We start from the raw sequence: 23,512 nt of genomic DNA on the forward strand, positions 1-23,512 counted from the left end.
AATTGTTAGCAAGGAGAGACATATAACTTAACTGGGGTCATCACACACACACACATACACACATACACACATTCTAGGTGAGGATACTGTTAGAAGAGACAGTCCAATCTCTTAAGTATTTATGAGTTTGTCTTTATCTTTTGAGATTCATTCAGTAACAACTTTTCAAGTGACTGTTACTCTTAAATGCTAAGGATAATAAACTCTACCCTCACAGAGCATATAGCAAGCTGGGAAGACAGTTAGATATTTAATTAACCATATCATGTGGTGTGGTATAGAAGCAAAGACACTAGGGGCTTACATGTTTCTGGGGCAGGAGGACCAATTTATCCTAGTGACTTTCTTGGAGCTAATGTTCATGTGGGGACTTGAGGGTAAGCAAGCAGTGGGAGCAATTGCTTATGCAAAGGCCTGGAGACTTCAGAGGAGCTGGCACAACAGAAGAGGGAAAAGAAACTCAGTAAACTTGACAGGAATATATTTAGCTCATTTATATATCTTGATACTCTTCTGTACTTGCTTTAACAGTGAATACAATTCTCTAGTCACAGACCACTTTGGATAGGCAATGTATTTTGATTTTAGCATTGTGGCATCGATTCCAAGTATCTTTCATCTCAATTTTTTTTAACATGAATTCAAATACACTATTTTGTGTTTCATACAACAGAAGGATTGTGTAAGTAAAGAACAGCATTTTGATCCCTAATTTTCTGAATATGTTTTAAACATGAGCTGATTTACAAAATATTTTAAAGGGCAAGTTCTAAACCTAGTGAGAAGTTTCTTGGTTTGGAGGTTTCAGAAGAACATAGGCAGAGGAACATCCATCTAAGGGAGTAAAATCAACAGTTATAAGCTGTGCCAAGACTTTATGCATTAAAACAGCATCACAACAGCAGGGATGAGAAATAGGCAAATTAGTTATAGATATATATTTCATTGCTACTCTCCATGCCTATTTACTCTACCTTTACAGACATCATAATGACTGAAGAGTTTCACCTTCTTCAGTAATTCCTTACAGTCCATTGTGTGCCATTGGAGGTAATTTCCTTGCTATGGGTAAGTATCTGAGTTCCATATTCAGCCATCACCTCACTGGACTTCATTTTGAATAGAAAATCTTAACTGAAAAAATTTACAAAGGAAGACACCTTGCTTTTAGGCTAACTAAAATGTTTCTATCAAGAAGAGACATATTACTCAATTGGGGTCATTCTACATATTCTTAATATTCAGAGATAGTTATTTGAGTTACAATTAATATAGGGTGGGACATCTAATTTCATGATATACCTAAAAGTCCTGAAAATATCAGATTCACAATATTAATTAGGTCCTTTTTAAAGTCTCATAGACAGTTAAGCTTGGCTTTAACATTCTGAGAGTTGAGCAAGAAGGAAATGGACTTGCATTTTGATAGCCTGTATGGCATATTATTTCACAGCATGAGATTTGAGATCAGAGAGCTGAGCACAGGCTTTGCCATTTATGAGTCGTGGGACTTTGGACAAATTAATCTCTTAGCATTTTCGTTTCTTCATATCTAATATATGGATAATTGTTCTAAAATTTTCTTTTTTTGAGATTCAAGTGAAATAATATATGCAAAGTTTTTGACATAAGGCCTCACCCATAATATGTTCCCAATAAATATGTGCCATTCAGCACTGTGTTAGTTTTTCTCTGTTATGGTGTGTCCTGACCCTATTCCCCAGGATGTTTGATTCTGCCATTTGGACTTGGCCAATGAGAGGGTTGGGCAAGACTTTTTAGAGGGTGGGAGGAAAAGAAGCAGGTATTTATTTCTTCTGCTCCCTTCTGGCTGGGCTTCGATTGTGGCTCTAGCTGCATTCCTCTTCCTATGCCCCAGCTCCCATCCAACAGCCCCTTTCCCATAGCTAGAGTTCACAGCCAATGTAACACTACTTCCTCCTCAGGCCTAAGAGTGATAATGGCTTCTCTTCCCAGTGTTGCTTCATATGCTTTCCTTTCACTATTGTTTGCCCTTAGGTGCTCTACCATCTTTTGTCAGTTCTTTAAATGCCTCTGCAAACAGTCCTTTATTAAACTTTCTTTAGTTAAATGCTTTATATGTGTCACTAGTTTTTTGCTGGGACTTTGATATATGTAAAATAATAATCTTTGGTGGCAGATCATTTTATAATATTGTTAAAAGCTAATACAAGGCAGTTTTTAATCCAATGGGAAGTTTATTAGCATGGCGATTTGTTGTCATGATATAAACCTAGGTTTGAAGTCTGGAGAGAGTTCATTTAGATGGCAGGGGGTGTGGGAAGGAAGCGTGAAGTTCTTTTCTAGATATATAAAACAACAAGACCATAGCCACAGTGGCAAAATGAGCATGAAGATTATGTAGAAAATAAGGAAATGTGACTGGCTTTCATGTGAAGTTTACATTTCAGGGTTTTGGTAGGCAGAAAAATGGTCTCCCAAAGATGTTCATGTCCTAATCCCTAGAACCTGTGAATATGTTAACTTATATGGCAAAAGGAACTTGGCACATAAGATTAAATTAAGGCTCTTAAGACTAGGAGCTTATCCTGGTTTATCCAAATGGGCCCAAGTAATTAGAAGGATCCTTTTTAGAAAGAGGCAATGGGTCAGAGTCAAAGAAGGAACTGGATGATGAAGCAGAGTCAGAGGGAAGGATGTGAAAATGCTATCCTACTGGCTTTGAAGATGGAGGATGGAGCCACAAGCTAAGGTATGCAGGTGGCTTCTAGAAGCTGAAAAAGGCAAGGCAGTGGATTGTCCCTGATACAGGCTTCAGAAGACACATAGCTCTGTCCACACCTTGATTTTAGCCCAGTGATACTTCTAACTTACATAACTGTCACATAACATATTTGTCTTGTTTTAAGCCAATAAATCTATAGCAATTTGGTACAACAAAAATAGGAAATGGATATAGGTACAGTGAGAGAGAGAGGGTGCTGGATTAGGACAAACAGAGTGGTCAGTAGAGAATTCTGGATTTCATCTGAAGACAATAAAGAACCATGAAAGTGTTTTTTTTGTTTGTTTTACTAAAAAGACTAATATATAATGAAAATTAGTTATTAAGAAGATAAATTAGAAGTTGGGTACAGATTTGCAACAAGAAGAGCTCTCTCGTACTGTGCATGGACAGATGATACCACAGGTTAGGTGTAGATTTTATGAATTGAGGAGTTTCCAAGAAAGCTGACAATATGATAACTGACTGGAAAACTCGCAAAGGAGAGGAAGAAGTCAAATTTCAGATCCTTATGTTGTGAAATGGGCATAAATATAGCACGTATGAGGAACCTATTGATTCTTATGCAATAAATTCTAAGTTTTAGTATGATTGAATAATACACACACACATATACACACACAAAAGGGAATTAAATTTTTTAAAGTTTCATTCTTGCCCTTTTTAGAGGATGTGCAAACTGCCTTTGATCCTTTCTGCATAGTGACTGCTTATTTGGTAAAATGCAAAAGTTACAACTTGAATAATTAGAAAACTTCAGATTTTGTACAACGACAACAAAATGCAAACACCCTCCAAAAGGTTTGAGCAGAAGAGGCATCATAGGTCAAATAAGTATAAAGGGCAGGGACAGCAGCTGGTAAGTTAAACCATTCACTGGCTGCAAAGCTGTTCAGAAGTTACTACTGTTTGGATTACCGGACACTTCCTGAGTAGTGGAAAATGTCTGGATGAAAAGTCAATAGCTCATAATTAACTCTGTTAATACCACCTCGCTGTGAAAAAAATGTTTTACTTGCAAATAATCCATTTCTCAGGGATCCTCATAAAACTTAACAATGCTTGGGCATCTAAATCAGGATCACCCCGTCTTTAATGGAAAAATGCCAAATTAACTAATACCAATAAGCATGCCAAGCAGTAAAGACACTGAATATTGAATATTGATGATATGCTAAACCCAATCATTAACCTAACCATTAATCACGTTACTTTCACACAAAGCTTCACCAATCTGCCTTTTTCTTTCACCATTACAACTTTCCCCCCCTCAGTTATCTGGTAAAATCTGGCCATGGGCTAATCATTTGGAAAATCTTAGAAAATGTTATGATTCAACCTTTTTCTAAATTGGATATAACTTTGCATTTCCAGTGTTTTTTTTTAAAGTCCCTCCTTAAAAATGCCTTTTATACACAAGTAACAATACTGTATTTTGCATTAAAAAATAATCTGCTCTATGACTATCCCTTTCTCAATTTCAAAGTGTTCCTCCTCCTTATACAGAAACGTCATTTCAGGACAAGAAGCAATTTTGCCTTGCTTTCTTTTCTTTCCTCATTCTGTCGTAGAAAAGATCTTGAATACACAGCAGCAAGAAAAATGCAATAATGCCCACTCTTGAGTAACCTAAAGGTAGGAACTTTGCATATAAATCCGGCGCCCCCTATTACCTTCCTCCAAAAACTAAAAAAAAAATAAAAAATAAAAAATAAATAAAAAAAGAGAGAGAGAAAGAGAAAGAAAGAAAGGTAGAAAAGGAGGTAGGTGGGGGTAATGCCATTCAGCAAAGTCCTAAAATACAATGTAAACTGTCAAAACAACTTTAGTTGTAAACTCACTTCTACCTTGTCAAGTTTCCAGCACGATCTCCCTCCTTCTATTGAGGGGGAAGGTTTTGAAATACATCAAAACTAGTATCCGACACAAAACGCAGACTCCTTTCTGTCCTCGGACCTGCCCGGACTACCTGGAGGGTCCCTAAGTGAGCCGGCGCTTCCTCCGCGTTTCTGCGCGGAGCCCTCGCTCTCTCCCGACCCACACGCAGCCCAGAGCCCCGCACGCAGACGCTCAGAGAAAACAGGGTCGCTCACCGGTGAGGAGCCAGCAGCAGGCGACAGCGACCCCTGGGCCGGCTTGGCGTCGGGGGGCCATGACCCGGGAGCCCGCAGAGCCCGGAGGACGCGCTGGATCGGAGGGCAGCACGGGGCAGGACGCAGCACGGAGCCGCGCGTTCTGGGCTACTCTGCCGCCTTAGGTCTCCGTCTCCGGCCCGGGTCAGTCGCGGCGCCCAGAAGCCGAGGAGTGAATTTCCTGTGTTTTCGACGACTGCCTCTAGGTCCTCTCCACGCTTTTCATATCCCAGACTTACTGCCCCATCTCCCGCCCCTTCGCGCGCTCGTTCTCTGAAATCCTCCTGGCAGCCTCCCAGGCTGTGTCCGAGACATGGACAAATAAAGCCAGCTTCGCGGGCTCGTGTTTAGGCTAAAGTCCACGGGCTGCAAATCAAACCTTAAAGGGACATCTGCCTTCCATTGAGAGGGCGATCGCGCTCCCTAAGGTGGCAGGAAGGCCGACGACGGCTGGACCTTCGGGAGGGTGTCGCCCGTCCGGTGGCCCCGCCTTCACACCCCTTCCCTCTCCCTCAGTCGGGGCAGGGAGGGCACTTTCAAGGGCCGGGACTCCGTGGCCCTTAAGGGGAGGCTGCTTTCCTGGGGTTAAATTGCGCACAAGGAATTAGATTGTCTCTGAAAGTGAGCACTTTGGTATCCCCACCTCCCTCTCCTGCGGACACTTGAACTTCGCGTGCTGTTGTTGTCTGGCACTAAGAGTGAGTGAGTGAGTGAGTGAGTGAGTGTGTGTGTGTGTGTGTGTGTGTAGAGGGAGCGTCCATTCAGACACGCCCCGACAGAGGGTTTTGCTTTAGCTTATGCTTTAGCTTTAGCTTTTGCTTCGCTTATGGTGATGTGTGGTTAAACGGGGGTTGCAGCTAAACTTTTCTTTGGGAAGACCCTAAGAAAACCAGAAAAAGGAGAAAAACCAGAATGAGAGAAAAGAAAAAAAGAAAGGGAGAAAAATAAATGCGAGAAGGAAGAGGGAGGTTAATGAAGGGAGGAAAACAGTCTTTAGAAATGGTTATGTGTGTGGGCTATTTTGTTGAAGTTGAATTAGGATGTTTGTACATTGGGAATTGAATCTAATAAAGAACGCAGGGCACTGTTTTATTTCTTCTTGTAGACTTTTATAAGTAAGAGTGCATTAAATCATGTTCATGTTACTCCTACCTCTCTCTTCCACTCCCACTCTCTAGGGAACTGAAAATTGGGAAGTTAAGTTGACAGGTCAAAATGTTGGAGATTGTTACCCCACCCCGAGAGACTCCGGCCAGAAAAGGCGCTTAAGACTTTGCAATGCTTCCCTTCCTTGTTGAATGAGTTGTCCAACCTCCCTGAGTCAAGAGCCACATGCACATGTTCGCTTCACTTTCTGTTTTTGTTTAAAGCAGCTGTATCTTGATGGTTTTGAGAATTTCTAAGAAAGGGAAGGACTGGTTGAGTGGATTTGTGTTTACAGGTGGTGGAGGGAATAAAATGTATTCAATTCAGTTCAATTCAAAGCAACAACTAATCATCTCTAGCTAGCAGGACTAGGGCTAGGCAGGACAAGACTGCCACCCAAAGGAGGACTCTGCCTAGAACACAATACAGGTGACGTACAGGATAGGTAACCCAAGATAAGGGAAGGGAGAAGCCCACAGGGATGATTGAATAGATTGCCACCAAGTAGAAGATGCCAGGATTCCAGATGCTAAGGCTAGAAAAGACAAAAAGTAATGAAATGTAATGAAAATCAAAAACAGGATGGGCATCCCTGAGAGGTTCAAGGCCATCAAATCCCAGTAATGTAACCCATCAGAGCTAAGGAATTCCTCTTCTAATTTATGTACGAAATGATTAACTACCTAATAAATATATTTGAAACACTTTCCCCCCATTTCCAGCTTTCATATTTTCCTTTCTTAGTCCTATTTTCAAAACTGCACAAATAAATCTCTAGAAAAATTTCATGTTGGATCACAGTTCAAACTCCTCTGACATTACTTAAACTCCTTTGCCTGCAATCAGTGGTCTCATATCCCAGTTTGGCTTTCCAACCCCTCTTCATTAATCTGTATCATCGCCTTGCCTCCTGCTGTTCCTTTCCTGGGAAAGCCTTGACAAGCAATCTGTACATCTCATATCTCCGTCTATAGTCTCAGTTATGTCTTATGCCTCTCAGTATGACCCTTGGGGCTTTGCACAATAATCAAATACTGATTAACTGGTTAATGGTTAGACATTAAAAAACCATGATAAATACTTTCTCTGAAATATCTCTTCAAATTGCTCAGTATTTTCATAAACATAGAATAGTGTGCATATATATGTAAACATATGTGTATATGTGTGTATATATGTGTGTGTATATATATACACGCATATGCATCTGCAGAGCTCTAGAAAGTTATAACATTATTGAATTAGAAAGAAATGAAAAGAGAAATTATAAAATTATATCTTATTGATATAATTTTATATCAATAGTAGGGTTAAAATATACTTATGATGTAAGTGACTCTTAATCACACAAAACAAACTGAGAGTTGCTGGAGGGAGGGGGTGTGGGGGGGTGTGGGGTTATGGACATTGGGGAGGTATGTGCTATGGTGAGTATTGTGAAGCATATAAACCTGGCGAATCACAGACCTGTACTCCTGGGGATAAAAATACATTATATGTTTATAAAAAATAAAAATTTAAAAATTAAAAAAAACCATACTAATGATGAAGGTTATAATTATTGGGAACTCTAGCTTTCTTTTTGGGGGTTAATAAATACTTTGAATTTAAAGTTTTGAAAATCTTCTCTAGGACTTGCAAACTAATGGTGATAACCAGCACTACTAGGGCTGTGGTTAAAGTTAACTTTTATATGTGTTATGAATCTTATGGCAATATTTAATAATTTTCCCATTTCACATCAATGCAAATACAGAGATTGAGAAAATAGCTATTGCTGGAGAATTAAATTTAGGATCAGTGCTCATTTTCTGAACTTCAGTAAATCTAAGCATAAACCAATGTCAGGCAAGATATTCTCTTAACCAACTTTATCCTGGCAGGAAGATGTGTTATTGTGTAAACTGAGGCTTGGAAAGGTTAAAAACTAGGGTGACAAACTAGTCATTACATGGGGTCACCTGACAGCAAATGTTAAGCTCTAGACTTTGTACAATGTACTCTTCTATTTTAAATGAGATCTAATCTGATCAGATCTTTTTGACAGTTTGGAAATATGGGTGAAAAGTACAAGTACCTTGAGAGGCTAGGGACTGAACTGATTAAGAACTTAATCCATAAAATAAAGCAAAACTACTCTGTGGTTTATAGGAATCTTTGAGTTTTTGACCTGTTTTGACCTGTTTAATACTCTCAAACCATTTGGAGCTTGCCACCCACGTGAACATCCAGGCCCAAGGTGATACCCAACCCTCCCCAGATTGCTCTAATGGATCTCCACCTTCCCCAGCCAGGTAGGATGGCATTTGGGGATTACTGGTTACTATCTCAAAAATAAAAACATATATTTTATACTAAAGTATTCCCCTTAGAGGTAATCCAATATATCGGGAGTATAATTATTGGAGTATGTAGGTTCTTGAGTTAAACTTCTTGTACTCATGCCCAGGAACCACCACATGTTAGCTGTGTAATCTAGGAAAAGTTACAGAGCTCTGTGAGGCTCAGTTTTCTCAAACATAAAATGGGGATAAAAATACTGCCTCTCTCTGAAGATTATTGTGAGAATTGAATGAGACAAACTTATGAAGCATTTAGCAAAATGTCTCGATTAAAGTAAATAGAAATGAATTATTCTTCTTCCCTGTTGCAGGAGAATTAAAATTAAACAGTGGGAATATAGGGCAGGGTCTGTGTGTGGTGGGGCATAGGAAGTGATGCCATTTGATAGGCATCAAAAGAGAATGTTAGTGTCTGGCCAAAACCATCTCTATCGACTCTTGTTATTATTTCTGGAATCCTCACTTGGAATCCTTACTTTGTATTAGGGAATTATCTTGAAAAAACCCCAATAAAATGGGTATAAAATGGGACACCTGGGTGGCTCAGTTGGTTAAGTGGCTGCCTTCAGTTCAAGTCATGATCCCAGCGTCCTGGAATCGAGTCCCACATCAGGCTCCTTGCTCAGTGGGGAGCCTGCTTCTCCCTCTGCCTCTGCCTGCCACTCTGTCTGCCTGTGCTCGCTTGCTCTCTCTCTCTAACAAATAAACAAATAAAATCTTTTTAAAAAAATAAAATGGGTATAAATTAAGACATTAGAACCCATTATGAAATTAACAAGGACTTCCTTTTCAAATTAGCTAGATGTAAAAGGGATTTTTTTTTTTTTTTTTAAACAAGAACAGAACATTTCACTAAGGGGTTGGGAATAGGAGAGGGTCTAGAGTTCTGCTAGTGGTGAAGGCCATAGATCTTTGGTAGTTAGATCATGGGTTCTCAAAACTGCAGGATAAACAAGGTACTCCCACCTTTGTGGAAAGGTGGTATAGTTTTAGTCAATCATGAATACTTTTTAAAACTTTTTATGTTAAAATAACAGATATTTATAGGAAAAATGTAAAACAATGTTTTAAAAAAGTTAACTATGAGGCTTAAAATGCATTTTAGTATAGCATCGAATTGTGCTTTCTTCCACCCTCCTCAACTCTGAGGTGTTAAGGATAGGTGGTCTTGTCTAGAGCTGCTTCTGTTAAGGTTGCATAAAGATTCCGATTTTTCAGTTTTACTCTGTATATACTCAGGGAGTTGCTCTCCAAGACAGTGATGCGAACTCACAAAGCTAACTCCTGTGAGCAACTTAGTTTAGGTGAACAATTTTTGTATATTTATTTATTGTGTTTATTTATTTATTTTAAAGACTTTATTCTTTTGAGAGGGTGAGAAAGTGTGACTAGGAGGAGGAGTAGAGAGAGAGGGGGAACATCAAGCAGACTCCTGCTTAGCATGAAGCCCGACATGGGCCTCCATCTCGTGACCCTGAGATCATGACCTCAGCCAAAATCAAGAATCGGAGGCTTAGCCAATCGAGCCACCCAGGTGCCAGAGTTGAATAATTTTTAAGTTCCTGCTGTGTACTGGACTCTAGGGCGATGTTCTGCAGAGGCAAAAATGGGTAGAACACTTGCTTTTCTACTGAAAATCTGCTGTCCATTAGTTTTTTTTCTCTTGGAATGAGAGAGAGAAAACAAGTAGTTTTGTTCTCAATTATAACATTGACATGTTTCATTTTAAGCCTGTTAAATTCAGCAGTCTAGTGGAATTACCATATTAATGTTGTTACTTCAACTTGAGAACCCATGATTGCTTCTTCTATGACCAAAACAAAGTCACAATGATGTGGAACTTAAACTTCACCACCAACCAAACTTTTTTTTTTTTTTTTTTTTTGTTATTGCATAATGTTCTCGTGTGAATGTTTTTTCACTTAAAATATAAAATAGGTGTTCCTCCCTCCCTATTTCCTGAACAAGTCTATGCCAGAAACTTGGTCCAAAGACATTTGGGCAACTGGTACTTAGGAAAAAATTTGAATTTAGAATCCTGGGGAGGACAGCTCTAAACACTGTAGGAAAGTCCTAAAACTTATTAGTAGACTTCAACATGAGTGACACACTAGTGTTGCACGGGGGGAGGGAATACCAGGGTGGTGCCCTGGCAAGAATATTTAAGTCACGGCACTCTTGACTCACAATAACCATCACTGATGAGCAGTAACATTTCAGCTGCAATGCCGGATTCCTTAATTTGCAGTGTGAGTTAACTGTTTTCTAAATTATTAGGCAATGTTGGGATTATTTGAGCAGGTTGATTTAATTAATTTAATCATTTTCCTTTTCCCAGTTTATAAAGAGTTAAAGCAAGTAGGTGGGCTCTAAAATCTCAGGACTGAAACAAATTATTAGTTAGTAATTAAACCAAGAAGATTGATATTTCTTGTAATAGGACTGGGTCACTGTAGATGTGGGGGAAATAGTCTTGTAGTTAAAAAAAAAATACATCAAGGGAAAGGGAGTCTATTATTTGGCTCTGAAATAATAACACTTAAATAGCTTGTTTTACAAATTATGTGGCTATTTTTCTTCTGTTCTACTAGACCATAATCTACACCAAAACAGTCAATAACTCATTTTTATTGCCTGTGGCATTTGTCCCCATGTAATTCATTCATTCAAACATTCAAACATTTATGGTGTTACCTCTGTGTAGCAGGAAGTCTTCTGGCTCCCAGGATTCAGAAATGTTGAAATGTTTGGCACTATCCTCAAAAACATTCACAAGATACTTAGAGATATGCATAGAATGTATCCTCTTAATTGTGTCTGATGAGCCCTGGAACAGAGCATAAAGTCAAAAGGAAGAAAAAGACAGGGTTTTATAAAGATGATGGCACTGAAATGTGGTCTTGCAGGAAATGGGGAGAGGGTTTCACAGATGGAGGAAAAGGATAATGGGCCTTCTAGGTAAAGGCAGCATGAAATGGATAAATAGAATGGAATAAAATTGCAAATGCAAGTGAATTTCTGACCAGATTTGAATAGATCTTAAAAGGATGCCAAGGAATTTTGACTTCTTATAAGAATAGAATATTTTCATGGTTCTGAGTGACATATGCAAACATGTTTTTTACTCTGTATTAATTTTTTCCTCTCATAACGTTTGCTGAAGTGGTGTGATTTACTCTAATTTTTGTAGTAAAGGAAATGAAATATATTAAATCCATGAGGCACACTGTGAACCTTCTGTCCTGAATTTCTTCCCTGAATTTTGATGCAATGCCTTCTTTAAGGAAATTTATTATTGTTTATTATCAATAAATACAATTATATGCACTAGCAAAATAAAGGTGGAAGGCTGGACATTTATTTCACCAAAGAGAACACATAATCTAGAAGAATAATCTTTGGTGATTCTTTTGAAATTTGAAGAAGATGAAAATAAAACCACTATCATGATGCCCAAAGAACTTTCAGATATACCAGTTGGACACCATAGAGTAGATAGGTAATGTAAACATTAAAGATATACTGCCAGTGTTGGACATTTTAAGCATTTTGGTCCCAAAGCTAGGGTGAAGGGGGCCATGAACTTGTAAATATCCAAGTCTTTGTTCTGTGGGGTGAGGTCTGATTTGAAAGGCCCTGCAATGAAAGAGGAAATCCTGGGGCTTTTCATGAAAGAGCCATAATTAGGTGATCTGTCTCCAGAAAAGGAAAGTGTTGCAGCCAAGAAGATAGAGCCAGAGACTGGGAGTCAAAAGCCCACTAAAACTGCCAGGGTAAAGCAAAAATGAAAAGGTAAGTTTGGGTAGGCAATGAAGATGGAAGCATTATGGAACAAATTTGAGCTGGCCCTAAATACAAGGATCTGCCCGAGTTTTTCTTTCATGTAGGCTCAGATGTGTTACAAGGGAATAAGAGGAGTTTAAAATACCTACTACGGAGCTATTAATTTGAGCCACCAAAAGTAATAGGACCAGTAATTCTAATATTAGTGTATTAGTAACACTAATAAAAGTGGTAATATTATTTAGGCAATTATATATTTATATTGCAGAGAATAATTTTAGTCACAAAAATAAGAAGTATAAAAGAAACTATTTTTATGATACTGCATTTGTCTCTTGAGCTCTCGATATACAAAGAAAGAATTCAGTGTTTCCCTCCCCTTTCTCCCTCCACCCCCAGAACTGTCTTTAAAAAAAAAAAATAATAATTCCTGCTTAGAAGAAAAGAAAAATGTAGGAATATATGACCAAATGAATGAGTTTTAATTTTCACAGAAGCTATAGAAATCTGTTGAATTCCTTGTATCAAAAAGAGTCATAAAGTATATAAGAATGGAGAGAAACTGGTGAAGCCTGAGATGGAGAAACTGGACCTAAAGCTACCACAGAGGCAAAGGTAGAAAGCATTCAGACATGGCCCAATTCAAATTTAAAGCACAGCTTGATTTGCTGCACCTAGCATTTGCACTATTCAGTGCCTCCTTATCATTCATGGACCTACCAGTTGCTATTGAGTAAGCAGAATATATCATTCATACTAGGATCATTAACCATAGCCAGCTGTTGTGTTGGCTTAGGGATGGCCTGAGACAATCCACATATGACTACCCATGAATACAACACAGTTGCCAATAGGAAGGACATTTTTGGAATTATGGGGTAAGTAATGCACCTCCAAATATCTACTCCTCCATAAAAGTCATGACAACATTGGCAAAAATTATCAAAATCAACTTTTTCCAAACTCTGGAATTAAACAAAGAGTTGCAATTTTTTTAAAGAAAGGCAGCTAAATTTTGAAAATATAGCTAATTCTTTGAGAAAAGTCAATAGAGATTCAGAGATCTGTGGGACACTATCAAATGTACCAACGTATGCATGATGGAAGTCCCAGAGAAGAGGCAGCAGAGGGGGCAAAAAGCATATTTGCAGAAATACTGTCTGAAACCTTTCCAAGTTTGGTGAAAACTATTAACATTCATATCCAAAAGGCTTCATAACTCAAACTAAGATAAATCCAAGGAGTTTCATACCTTGATTCATCATAGTCAAACTTTCAGAAGCCAAAAAGAAAGAATAATGAAAGCAGTAAGAGAAAAGTACTCATGATGTATGAGGAGTTCTCAATAATACTTACTGTTGACTTCTCTTCAGAAATCATGAAGACCAGAATAGAGTAGGAGGATGTATTGTAACTGCTAAAAGAAAAAGACATTAACCATACCCAATAAGACTAGTCTCCAAAAAAGAAATTTAGATATTCTCACATACACAAATACCGAGACAAGTCATTGTTAACAGAACTACTCTAAGTGATATATTAAAGCAGTCTTTCATTCTTGAACTGAAAAGATACTAGACTGTAACTCAAATGTACATGAAGAAATAACACCAGTAAAGATAATTAAGTATGTTATTGTAGAAGAAAATATAAACATATTTTTTTCTTTTCTTTTATCATACTTAAAAGACAACTATGTGAGAGCAATAATTATAATACCATGTTGATGGGCTTGTATTTAATAAGATAGAATTTGAATAACCATAGTAGCACAAAAGAAGGGGGAGGTGGGACTACATCAGGGTAAAGTTTTTGTGTACTATTGAAATTAATTTTAGCTAGATTGTTTTGAGATGCTAATTGTAATCACCAGGGAAACTGTGAAGAAAATAAATTAAAAAATGTAAAAGAAAACACAAGGGAACTATCATAGTATAAAATATCTGTTTAACACAACAACAAAGGTAGAAATGATGGAATTAAGGAAGTTTCCTTACACCATCCAGAAATTAACTTAAAAGAGATCAGAAACCTAAATGTAAGAGCTAAAACTATAAAACATACAGTAGAAATATAGAAGTAAATGTTCAAGACCTTGAGTTAGGCAAAGGTTTCATAGATATAACACCAATAGTACAAGTAATAAAAGAAAAAAATAGGTAGATTAAGGCTTATTCAATTTTAATCTTTTCTTTTGTTTTAAAACTTCTCAAGAATATAAAAAGGCAACTTACATGATGGGAGAAAATATTTACCAATCATAAATCTGATAAAGACCTAGTCCTCAGAAAATATAAAGAACTCAAAAATAAAAAAAGATAAGAAATAACCCAATTAAAAACAAAGTTTATAAATACACATTTATTTAAAGAAGATATGACCAATTTATAACCAATAAGCACATGAAAAGATGTTAAACATCAGTTACTGGAAAAATCAAAACCACAATGAGATATTACATTCAATGCAATCCTTATTAAAATATCATTGGCATTTTTCACAGAGCTGGAACAAATAATCTTAAAATTTATATGGAACCAGAAAAGACCCCAAATTGCCAGGGGAATGCTGAAAAAGAAAACCAAAGCTGGGCACATCACAATGCCTGACTTCAAGCTATATTACAAAGGTATGATCATCAAGGCACCATGGTACTGGCACAAAAACAGACACATTGGTCAATGGACTAGAATAGACACCCCAGGAATGGACCCTCAACTCTATGGTCAGCTAATCTTTGACAAAGCAGGAAAGAACATTCAATGGAAAAAAGACAGTCTCTTCAATAAATGGTACTGGGGAAAATTGGACAGGCAAATGCAGAAGAATAAAGCTAGACCATTCTCTTATACCATACACAAAGATAAACTGAAAATGGATGAAAGATCTAAATGTGAGACAGGAATCCATTTAAATCTTAGAGGAGAACACAAACAGCAACTTCTTCGACATTGGACAAAGCAACTTCTTACAAGATACGTGTTTAAAGGCTAGGAAAATAAAAGCAAAAATAAACTTTTGGGATTTCATCATGATAAAAGCCTTCTGCACAGTAAAGGAAACAATCAACAAAACTGAAAGCTATGGAATGGGAGAAGATATTTGCAAATGACATTACAGATAAAGGGCTGGTATCCAAGATCTATAAAGAACTTCTCAAACTCAACACCCAAAAAACAAATAATGCAGTCAAAAAATTGGCACAAGACATGAGCAGACACTTCTCCAACCAAGACGTGCAAATGGCCAATAGACACATAAAAAAATGCTCCACATCACTTGCCATCAGGGAAATACAAATCAAAACCACAATGAGTTACCACCCTATACCAATCATAATGGCTAAAATTAGCAACACAGAGAACAACAAATGTTGGCAAAGATGTGGAGAAAGGGGAACCCTTTTACACTGTTGGTGGGAAGCAAGCTGGTACAGCCACTCTGGAAAACAGTTTGGAGGTTCCTCAGAACATTAAAATAGAGCTACCCTATGACCCAGCAATTGCACTACTGGGTATCCTCCCCAAAGATACAGATGGAGTGAAAAGAAGGAGCACATGCACCCCAATATTCATGACAGCAATGTCCACAATAACCAAACTATGGAAAGAGTCGAGATATCTTTCAACAGATGAATGGATAAAGAAGATATGGTTCATATATACAATGGAATATTACTCAGCCATCAGAAAGTATGAATATCTACCACTTACAACAACATGGATTGAACTGGAGGGTATTATAATAAGTGAAATAAGTCAGTCAGAGAAACAATTATCATATGGTTTCACTCATATGTGGAACATAAGGAATAGGCCAGAGGACGATATGGGTAGTGGGGGAAACTGAATGGAAGAAATCAGAGAGGGAGGCAAACCATACAAGACTCTTGACTCCAGGAAACAAACTGAGGGTTGTGGAAAGGGAGGTGGGTGGGGGATGGGATAACTGGGTGATGGGCATTAAGAAAGGCAGATGATGTGATGAGCATTGGCTGTTATACTGAATTGATGAGTCACTAAACGTTATATCAAAAACTAATGATGTACTATAACTTGGCTAACGGAATTTAAATAAAATAATATCTGTTGGAATTAATCAATGCCAATAAAGTGACATGTTAAAGTGACATGTTACATAATTGAAAAAAAAGATACTAGTCCACACTCATTAGGATGATTATGACAGTCACAAATGTTAGCAAGGATGTGGAAAAATGAACATTCTTATAGATTGTAAAATGGTGAAGCCAGTTTAGAAAATAGGTACTTCTCCAAAAAAGTGAAACATAGGTACTTCTTCAAAAAAGTTAAACATAGAGTTTAACTCAGCAATGCCACTTCTTGGTGTGTATGTGTGTACTCAAGAAAACTGAAAACATATATCCACATAAAAACTTGTACACAAATGTTCACAGTAGCACTATTCAGAATAATCAAACAGTAGAAACAACTCAAATGTCCACTAATTGATAAATAGATAAATAAAATGTACTATATCCATATATGGGGATATTATTTAGACATAAAATGGAATAAACTACTAACACATGATTCAACATGAGTAAATCCTGAGAACACTCTAATTGAAAAAATTTTGAAACAAAAGGCCAAATATTACGTGATTCCATTTGTATTGAGATGTCTAGAATAGGCAAATATATAAAGAAGGAAAAGTAGATTAGTAGTTGCCAGGGCCTGGAGGGGTAGGAGAATCAGAAGTGACCGCTAATATGAAATGGGATTTTTTTCTTTTATTCTTTAGGATGAGAAAATATTCTAAAATTAGATAGTGGTTATGGTTGTACAGCTCTGAATATATTAGAAACCACTGGAATTCTATACTTTAAAAGGGTGAATTTTATGCTATCATAATAAAGGTATTATTCAAAAAATATTACTGTGCTAACTCACAACAGATGGGTTGAGGTCAAGAAGTCTAATCTAGATGCACAGTAGCAGAATTAACGAAGAATAGTGTCTTCTTTAACTTTTGGTAAAAGCAATTAAGCTATGCATCTACATTGGAGTATAAAGAATAATCAGCGGCTCACAATCACTGCTTGTTATGATTTCCAATATGTGTAGAGATTTTAAGGCAGAATATCTTGATTGTAAATTGTAGTCTAAGGTATTCTGCAGCAATCTGGCTACAATTCATGTAGACGCAAGGCAAATGAAAAATAATACGTTCTTTCTTAATTCTCAACTTATTGCATGTAAAAGCTCTAGAGAGCAACATGAATTACTCTGTTGGCAATGATTACACACAGAAAAAAGCTACCAGCCTTCTCCAAAATAAATACAGTTTGTTTAAGTGTTAGTAGTTGGTTTACTATTTGGTTGAGGTATGGATTCAATAATATCTACTAATTAGAACTATGTATTAAGCAACATAAAATTGACCCAAATTATCTCTGTTGATCACAAAATTTTAAGGTACTTGCATGAAGTAGACAAGAAAACAAATAGTACAAAGTATATTCAGTGAGAAAGATCTCTAGATACGAACACAAGATCATGGGCAAAATGAACATTACAGAGAAATGCTGTGTCCATTGCTCTCAGTCCTGTCATTGAATCTGTGTTCCCAAGTATCTTAATAAAGTTAGATGTCCTAAAATTGAGAACGGGAAGAAATACTGGCAATAAAATCCCAACAAGTAAGCAACTCCTAGTGATCCCTAATTAACTCCTGTTGCTTATTTTAAGAATTATTTCAAGTCTTACTTATAAAACGTTAGATGGAATTCAAAGTTGACAAAATGAAATAGACTTGAACTGACTCTGTATTCTACAAGGGATTTTCTTATAATGGTTTAAAAAAAAGGAATCTTGACCATTCTTCATTCAAAAACAAATGAAGTCAGTAAATGAAGCAAGTCTAGTTGTATCCTAATGTTTAAAACACATGTGCAACTATGAATGTACATGTAAGCACACACAAGTAGACATACACACATTCTAGCAAATCATTCACAATATGACACTGGTCTATGAAGAAACACACTGAGGTTAAGAATGCTCACCTACTTAAGTTACATGTGGCTCTTTGCAATATTTTATCCTTTTGCTTCCTTTACTGACTTGACTTTATAGCTTCATAGCATCTAAGCAATATTATCTTTCACCATTGTTTGCAAAGCTTTAGTCTCAGGTCATGATCACAGGGTCATGATCACAGATTTCATGTTCAGCAGGAAGTCTGCCCGAGATTCTCTCTTTCCCTCTCCCTCTGTACCTCGCCACCACTCTGTTGCACTTCCTCTCTCAAACAAATAAATCTTTTAAAAAAGATTTTTATTTATTTATTTGTCAGAGAGAGAGAGAGCACAAGCAGGGAAAGTGGCAAGCAGAGGGAGAAGCAGGCTCCTTGCTGAGCAACAAGCCTGATGCAGAAGTAGATCCCAGGACCCTGGGATCATGACCTGAGCTGAAGGCAGATGCGTAGCCAACTTAGCCATGCAGGTATCCTTCAAATAAACAAGTCTTTAAAAAAATCTAATGAGTTATGACCTATCATAAACATTCACCAAGAAAAAAAAAAGATCTCAAGTGTCATTTATATGACATCTTATAATTACTGAGAATTGTTCCATTTATTTATTATTTTTGATTTTCATAATTTCCCCATTAGAAAGCTGAGTAGGTATCTCTAATTTACTTTTGTTTTCAAGAAATTCAGAGCCATACAATAAATGGAATTGCCAAAAGTGATACCTTACACTGGAGGTTTATTTTAAAAAAAATTTTTTTTAATTTTTAAATTCTGTATATCCACAATCTGGGAACATTTTTAAGAGAATTTTTAGGGAATTTACTTGATGTTAAGTTGGTATTTTAATTCTTGTCTGTTTGTAGTAAATACACACAAAATATTCAAATAAATCTCTGGAACACATCTGTTTCCTGTTCATTGTGCACATCATATTATACGCTTTTGGAATGAAAAGTAGCATTTAAAAACCTCAAGAAATGACAATAGCAGCAGTGAGGATGTTTTTCAGCTCTTACTGATAATGTGGGAACTGATTATTTATCTCAAAAGCTTTTTATAAAATTATGCACACTTTGGAACATATTCAGTTAGAAAATAATAACCTTGAAATGATGAACCTTGAAACCAAGAGTGATAAAGAAGTGTTTCAAGAAAGAACTCAGTGATTTTTAAACATGCTAACATTTCCTAAATGCTTGCTCAGTTTCTTTTTTTAATTCTATGATGCTGTCACAAGTTGATTCCTGTATGCAATATATATTGTTCTATCATTTAGGTAACACAGGTGGTTGAAGCACCAGAACTCATTTTTACCTAAAGTGTTACACAAATTTTAAATAGTTATATTTGGGGAAAGTTACTAACTTTTGATTTGGAAAAAAAATATAGTTTGCCTTGGTTCTTAATTTGCTAAATTAATAAATCTTAGTTTAAACCTTAAAAACATAAGTGATTTGAAAATTAGAATTTTTTGACAAGAAAAATGTCTAACTTTACTTTATTTGAAATAGAATCTATTTATTATTTAAACATACATCAGACATCAAGAACCAAAACCAAAACCAAAAACCAAAAAACTGTAGTAAGACACATAAAAAGCTGGCTCTTTCTCCTTTTCTCTACCTTACTTCCATTTCTTACCTCCTTCAAGGGAAGTTTCTGTAGTCTGGTTATTTTCTGTAGAAATCAAGTATCCCTCATTAGGAATGAGGCCTTTCTGGTCACATATATAAATATATGTACGTATGTATGTATGTATATGCATGTATTTATCTCCCAATCTGCCCCAATCTCCCAATATGACCAGCAGATAATAGAAGTTACAGCCAGCTGGGAGTTCATATGCGATTCATGAGAGGGGCTGTTTTCAAAGATATAGTAATGGCTGGGGGAACCAGGAAGGCAGTGGAACCATGAACTATTCCCACTCCTAGGCCTCCAGGTACAAAGGAAGGAGACGGCATTTTCAAGAGTCTTGGAAGGGAGTGGGTGTCCAGTAGAAGCTGTCTTTATAGAAGGAGGCAGCCAGTAGTGTGGAGTGGGGGTGAGGACAGAGCCGAGGGTGAGAGACAGCCCGGAAGGGCAGCAGGAAATATTTACTTTCTCCTTTCTTGTGCTCTCTCTGACATCCTGCCTGACGCTCCTATTAGCCTAACCCTCTAGAGGGCAAGGGGACATGGGTAGTGCCATTGATAGGACTCAGTCTACCCTGGGACACACAGAAAAGTGGAAAAGGGCAAAGAATGGATCTGGGGATGGGTAGCAAATGGAGAATAACCAACCACCATCTCCAGGGTTCCATTTTATTAGTCTGTCTGCCTAACTTCCTAGGTGAGTTGACTTCTCACAACTATGTGCTCTGACTTAAGTAAGCATTTCTTCCTCAAAGGCTGGTACAATGATTTATCTGTGGGGCCACCTGACTATAGTCGGCAAGGCCTCCCTTTGTCCTTGCTTTCAAGCCTTGGCTCCAAATTATTGGTGGTGGTGCTGTGGGGTGTGAATTTTCCCATAAGTGCCTCTAATTTTAGTCTTTCCATGACTCAGAGTTAATTTATGAGGATGAATCAAAGTCAAGGCCATAATCTTGAAGCAGAGTTCTGGGGGGTTCTTATACAGAGTTTGATTTGCTCTGATGGGCTACAGCCCTCTTAGCTAATTTCAATTAGATACGGACTTTGATTATCGTATTGGCCTGTACCTCAAGACTGATAACAGTTCCTCAGAGGTTCCCAGGGACTTTGGTTGTGCTCAAAGCACCAATAGGCATATTCCAGTTAGATGAAAATATAGAGACTAGAAGGGCTCTTGTCCCAAACTCTGAAATATTGTTTCTGTAAAATAAAAATATTTGAAACCAAATTCAATGTTCAATCTTGTTTAATACTGGAAGTTCAGACAATATACACTCCTCAATTTTGTGAAAAAGTGTACTTGAAATAAACTTTCCTGTGTTACATTTATGTGCAGCCCTGATTCTAATTTTATGAAAGAAAACTGCTTAGCTAAAGGCACTGGAATCACCCCTAAAAATGCATCTGATTGATATCATATCATGGAAACATGAACTAATATGAAAATAATTAAATACTATTAATGAATCTTATTTTTCCATGTTTTAAAGGTTGTTTAAATTCACTTCTCTAGGAAGTCAGGGAGAACACTGTGGCCAACACATGAAATTAACTGATACATTCTACTGAATGACACCATTAATCCAATGAGACTCTAGAAGAATGAAATAGTTTCAAAATATGAAGATGATTATGACCAATACTATGATTGCTATTACTGGAAAAATGTACTTCTGTAGTCTTTCCCTTATGTCAAAAATACAGTGATAAAGTTGAAGAGAAAAATACAAGAAGAAAATGCTTTAAAAGAAACTTCGAAATGTACAAATAAAGGGAATAAGGATATTAGATTGTTCTGCTATTGAATGAGCCACTCTTGAGATCCTACTGCTCAAAAATGATCTGGTCTATCAAGATTTACATAAGGAAAGATTACAAAATCTCAGCTGAAACCCTCTTGTTTTTAAATTCAGATTTTTATTGGCTCATTTCTCAACACAAACTCTGAGGACTTCTTTTAAGTGCTGGAGTAGGGAAAGGGTTGGGGATATAGAGAGTAAGGGTGGGGACATGTTAGGGGGAGATCTGGTTACTTCGCAGGCAAATCAAAGGAAGTGGAGAGAGATCAGGGCTACCTAATGGCCCCACAACCTGCTGTCTCATAGCACAAAATACTGGAGAAAACAGTGAGTATGTTTTCTAAGCAGCTGAACGAGTGTGGTCATGAAATGATCACATGCAGGAATAGGAATCTGGGGCTACCTTTCCAATTGTGAAAAATCTGGAGGTGGGCAAAGAGAATAAAAATCTGTGCTTTTGTTTTATTTTGAGGATGCTGATTAAAAGCTAAATTACTAACAGAAGGACACAGCAGATTAGAGGGTTGGGGCAGAAATCTGGTGTCAGAGAGAGGCTGGTGGTAGAAGGCTTTCTTTGTTTAAATTTAGTTTGCAACTATAATTTAAAACTGGTTATATATCTCAATAAACCCTTTAAACCTATTTATCAGTAGGACCTGTCACATTTGTTAAAAATTCAGGAACTTACAAGAGGTTTCAGAATTTAGCAGAGTATATGAGAAGCTTGGGCTTTAATTTCTGGATTCAGTGGTTTAGTAAATACTTACGAAGCACCTACTACATGAAAAGCATTATAAACCACTATAAAAATATTTGTCATTTAATATAAATTTTTCTCTGTTCCAGAACCTTTAATTGAATAAAAGTTTTTCATGCTGTGTGTGTGTCTATGTTTTAGATGTTTTGTTATATAAAAATGGAATGACTTATCAATGTGTTTTGTAAAGATAACTTTTCTAGAAAAAAGCCATGACCTGCTGAAAAACTTTTGGACAGCTACACAGTAACACAAAAAGTCAGCCTTGTAAACAGGATTTCTGGAAGTTTGATTTATAAGGTCCTCCACCCATTTTCCTGTCACACAGGATATAGTGGATTTTGTTGAAATGCAATGTGACACTAAGTAACTGGCAGTCACTGAATGTGTTACTTATTATTTGGATCACTCTATAGAGCTACATTTACAGGAAATCAAATAGCCTTTAATATATATACTGTATTGATATCAAATAATAAATATAGTCAAACTTTTGTTATTAAATTATTCAAGCATAGAGACTAATATTTCATGCATGTCAAGGATGGCTTTGTTTTTTAAAAATTCTGTACTCATAGTGTAGTACATAGTTAATCACTTCCTACGAATCAGAATTAAGACCTAAGATCCTGTTTTATTTAATCATTGCCTCTTAACATAAGTTCTGCTGTGAGCTGTCATTTAACAGTGGACCTTCTTCAGGGTTGTCGATGACTTAGTGGGAGTGCAACAATATATTTTTAAAATTTATTTATTTAATTATTTGACAGAGAGAGAGAGGTCACAAGTAGGCAGAGAGGCAGGTAGAGAGAGAGGAGGAAGCAGGCTTCCTGCTGAGCAGAGAGCCCGATGCAGGGCTCGATCCCAGGACCCTGAGATCATGACCTGAGCTGAAGGCAGTGGATTTAACCCACTGAGCACCCAGGTGCTCCCCTTTTTAAAAAATTTTTATTTATTTATTTGACAGAGAGAGAGATCACAAGTAGGCAGAGAGAGAGGAGGACGCAGGGCAACAATACATTTTAACCTAATAGCTTCTCCAAGTCACATTTGGTTGTTATTTTATAGAATTTTGTATTCAGAACCAAGATTTTACATGTAGTTGGCTAATATATCTACTGTATTCTGTATTATGATGAAGTTTTGTTCTTTTGA

The 23,512-nt window shown here is 37.0% G+C and overlaps 1 protein-coding gene across 2 annotated transcripts in view; it reads right to left on the minus strand.

Moving 5' to 3' along the window:
- ITGA1 (integrin subunit alpha 1) overlaps positions 1 to 5,603 on the minus strand; it is a 177,742-nt gene extending 172,139 nt beyond the window's left edge. For both annotated transcript variants that reach the window (XR_014309618.1, XM_082723222.1), the window contains exon 1: positions 4,861 to 5,603. Coding sequence is in view for 1 of the 2 variants with exons in the window: in XM_082723222.1 (XP_082579348.1) it covers positions 4,861 to 4,921 (61 nt within the window). In the remaining variant the exon portion in view is untranslated. The remainder of the gene's footprint in view (positions 1 to 4,860) is intronic.
- Positions 5,604 to 23,512: the final 17,909 nt, after the last annotated feature.

The sequence above is a fragment of the Mustela nivalis genome, assembly GCF_964662115.1.
Source record: "Mustela nivalis genome assembly, chromosome: 3".
Lineage (NCBI taxonomy): Eukaryota > Metazoa > Chordata > Mammalia > Carnivora > Mustelidae > Mustela > Mustela nivalis.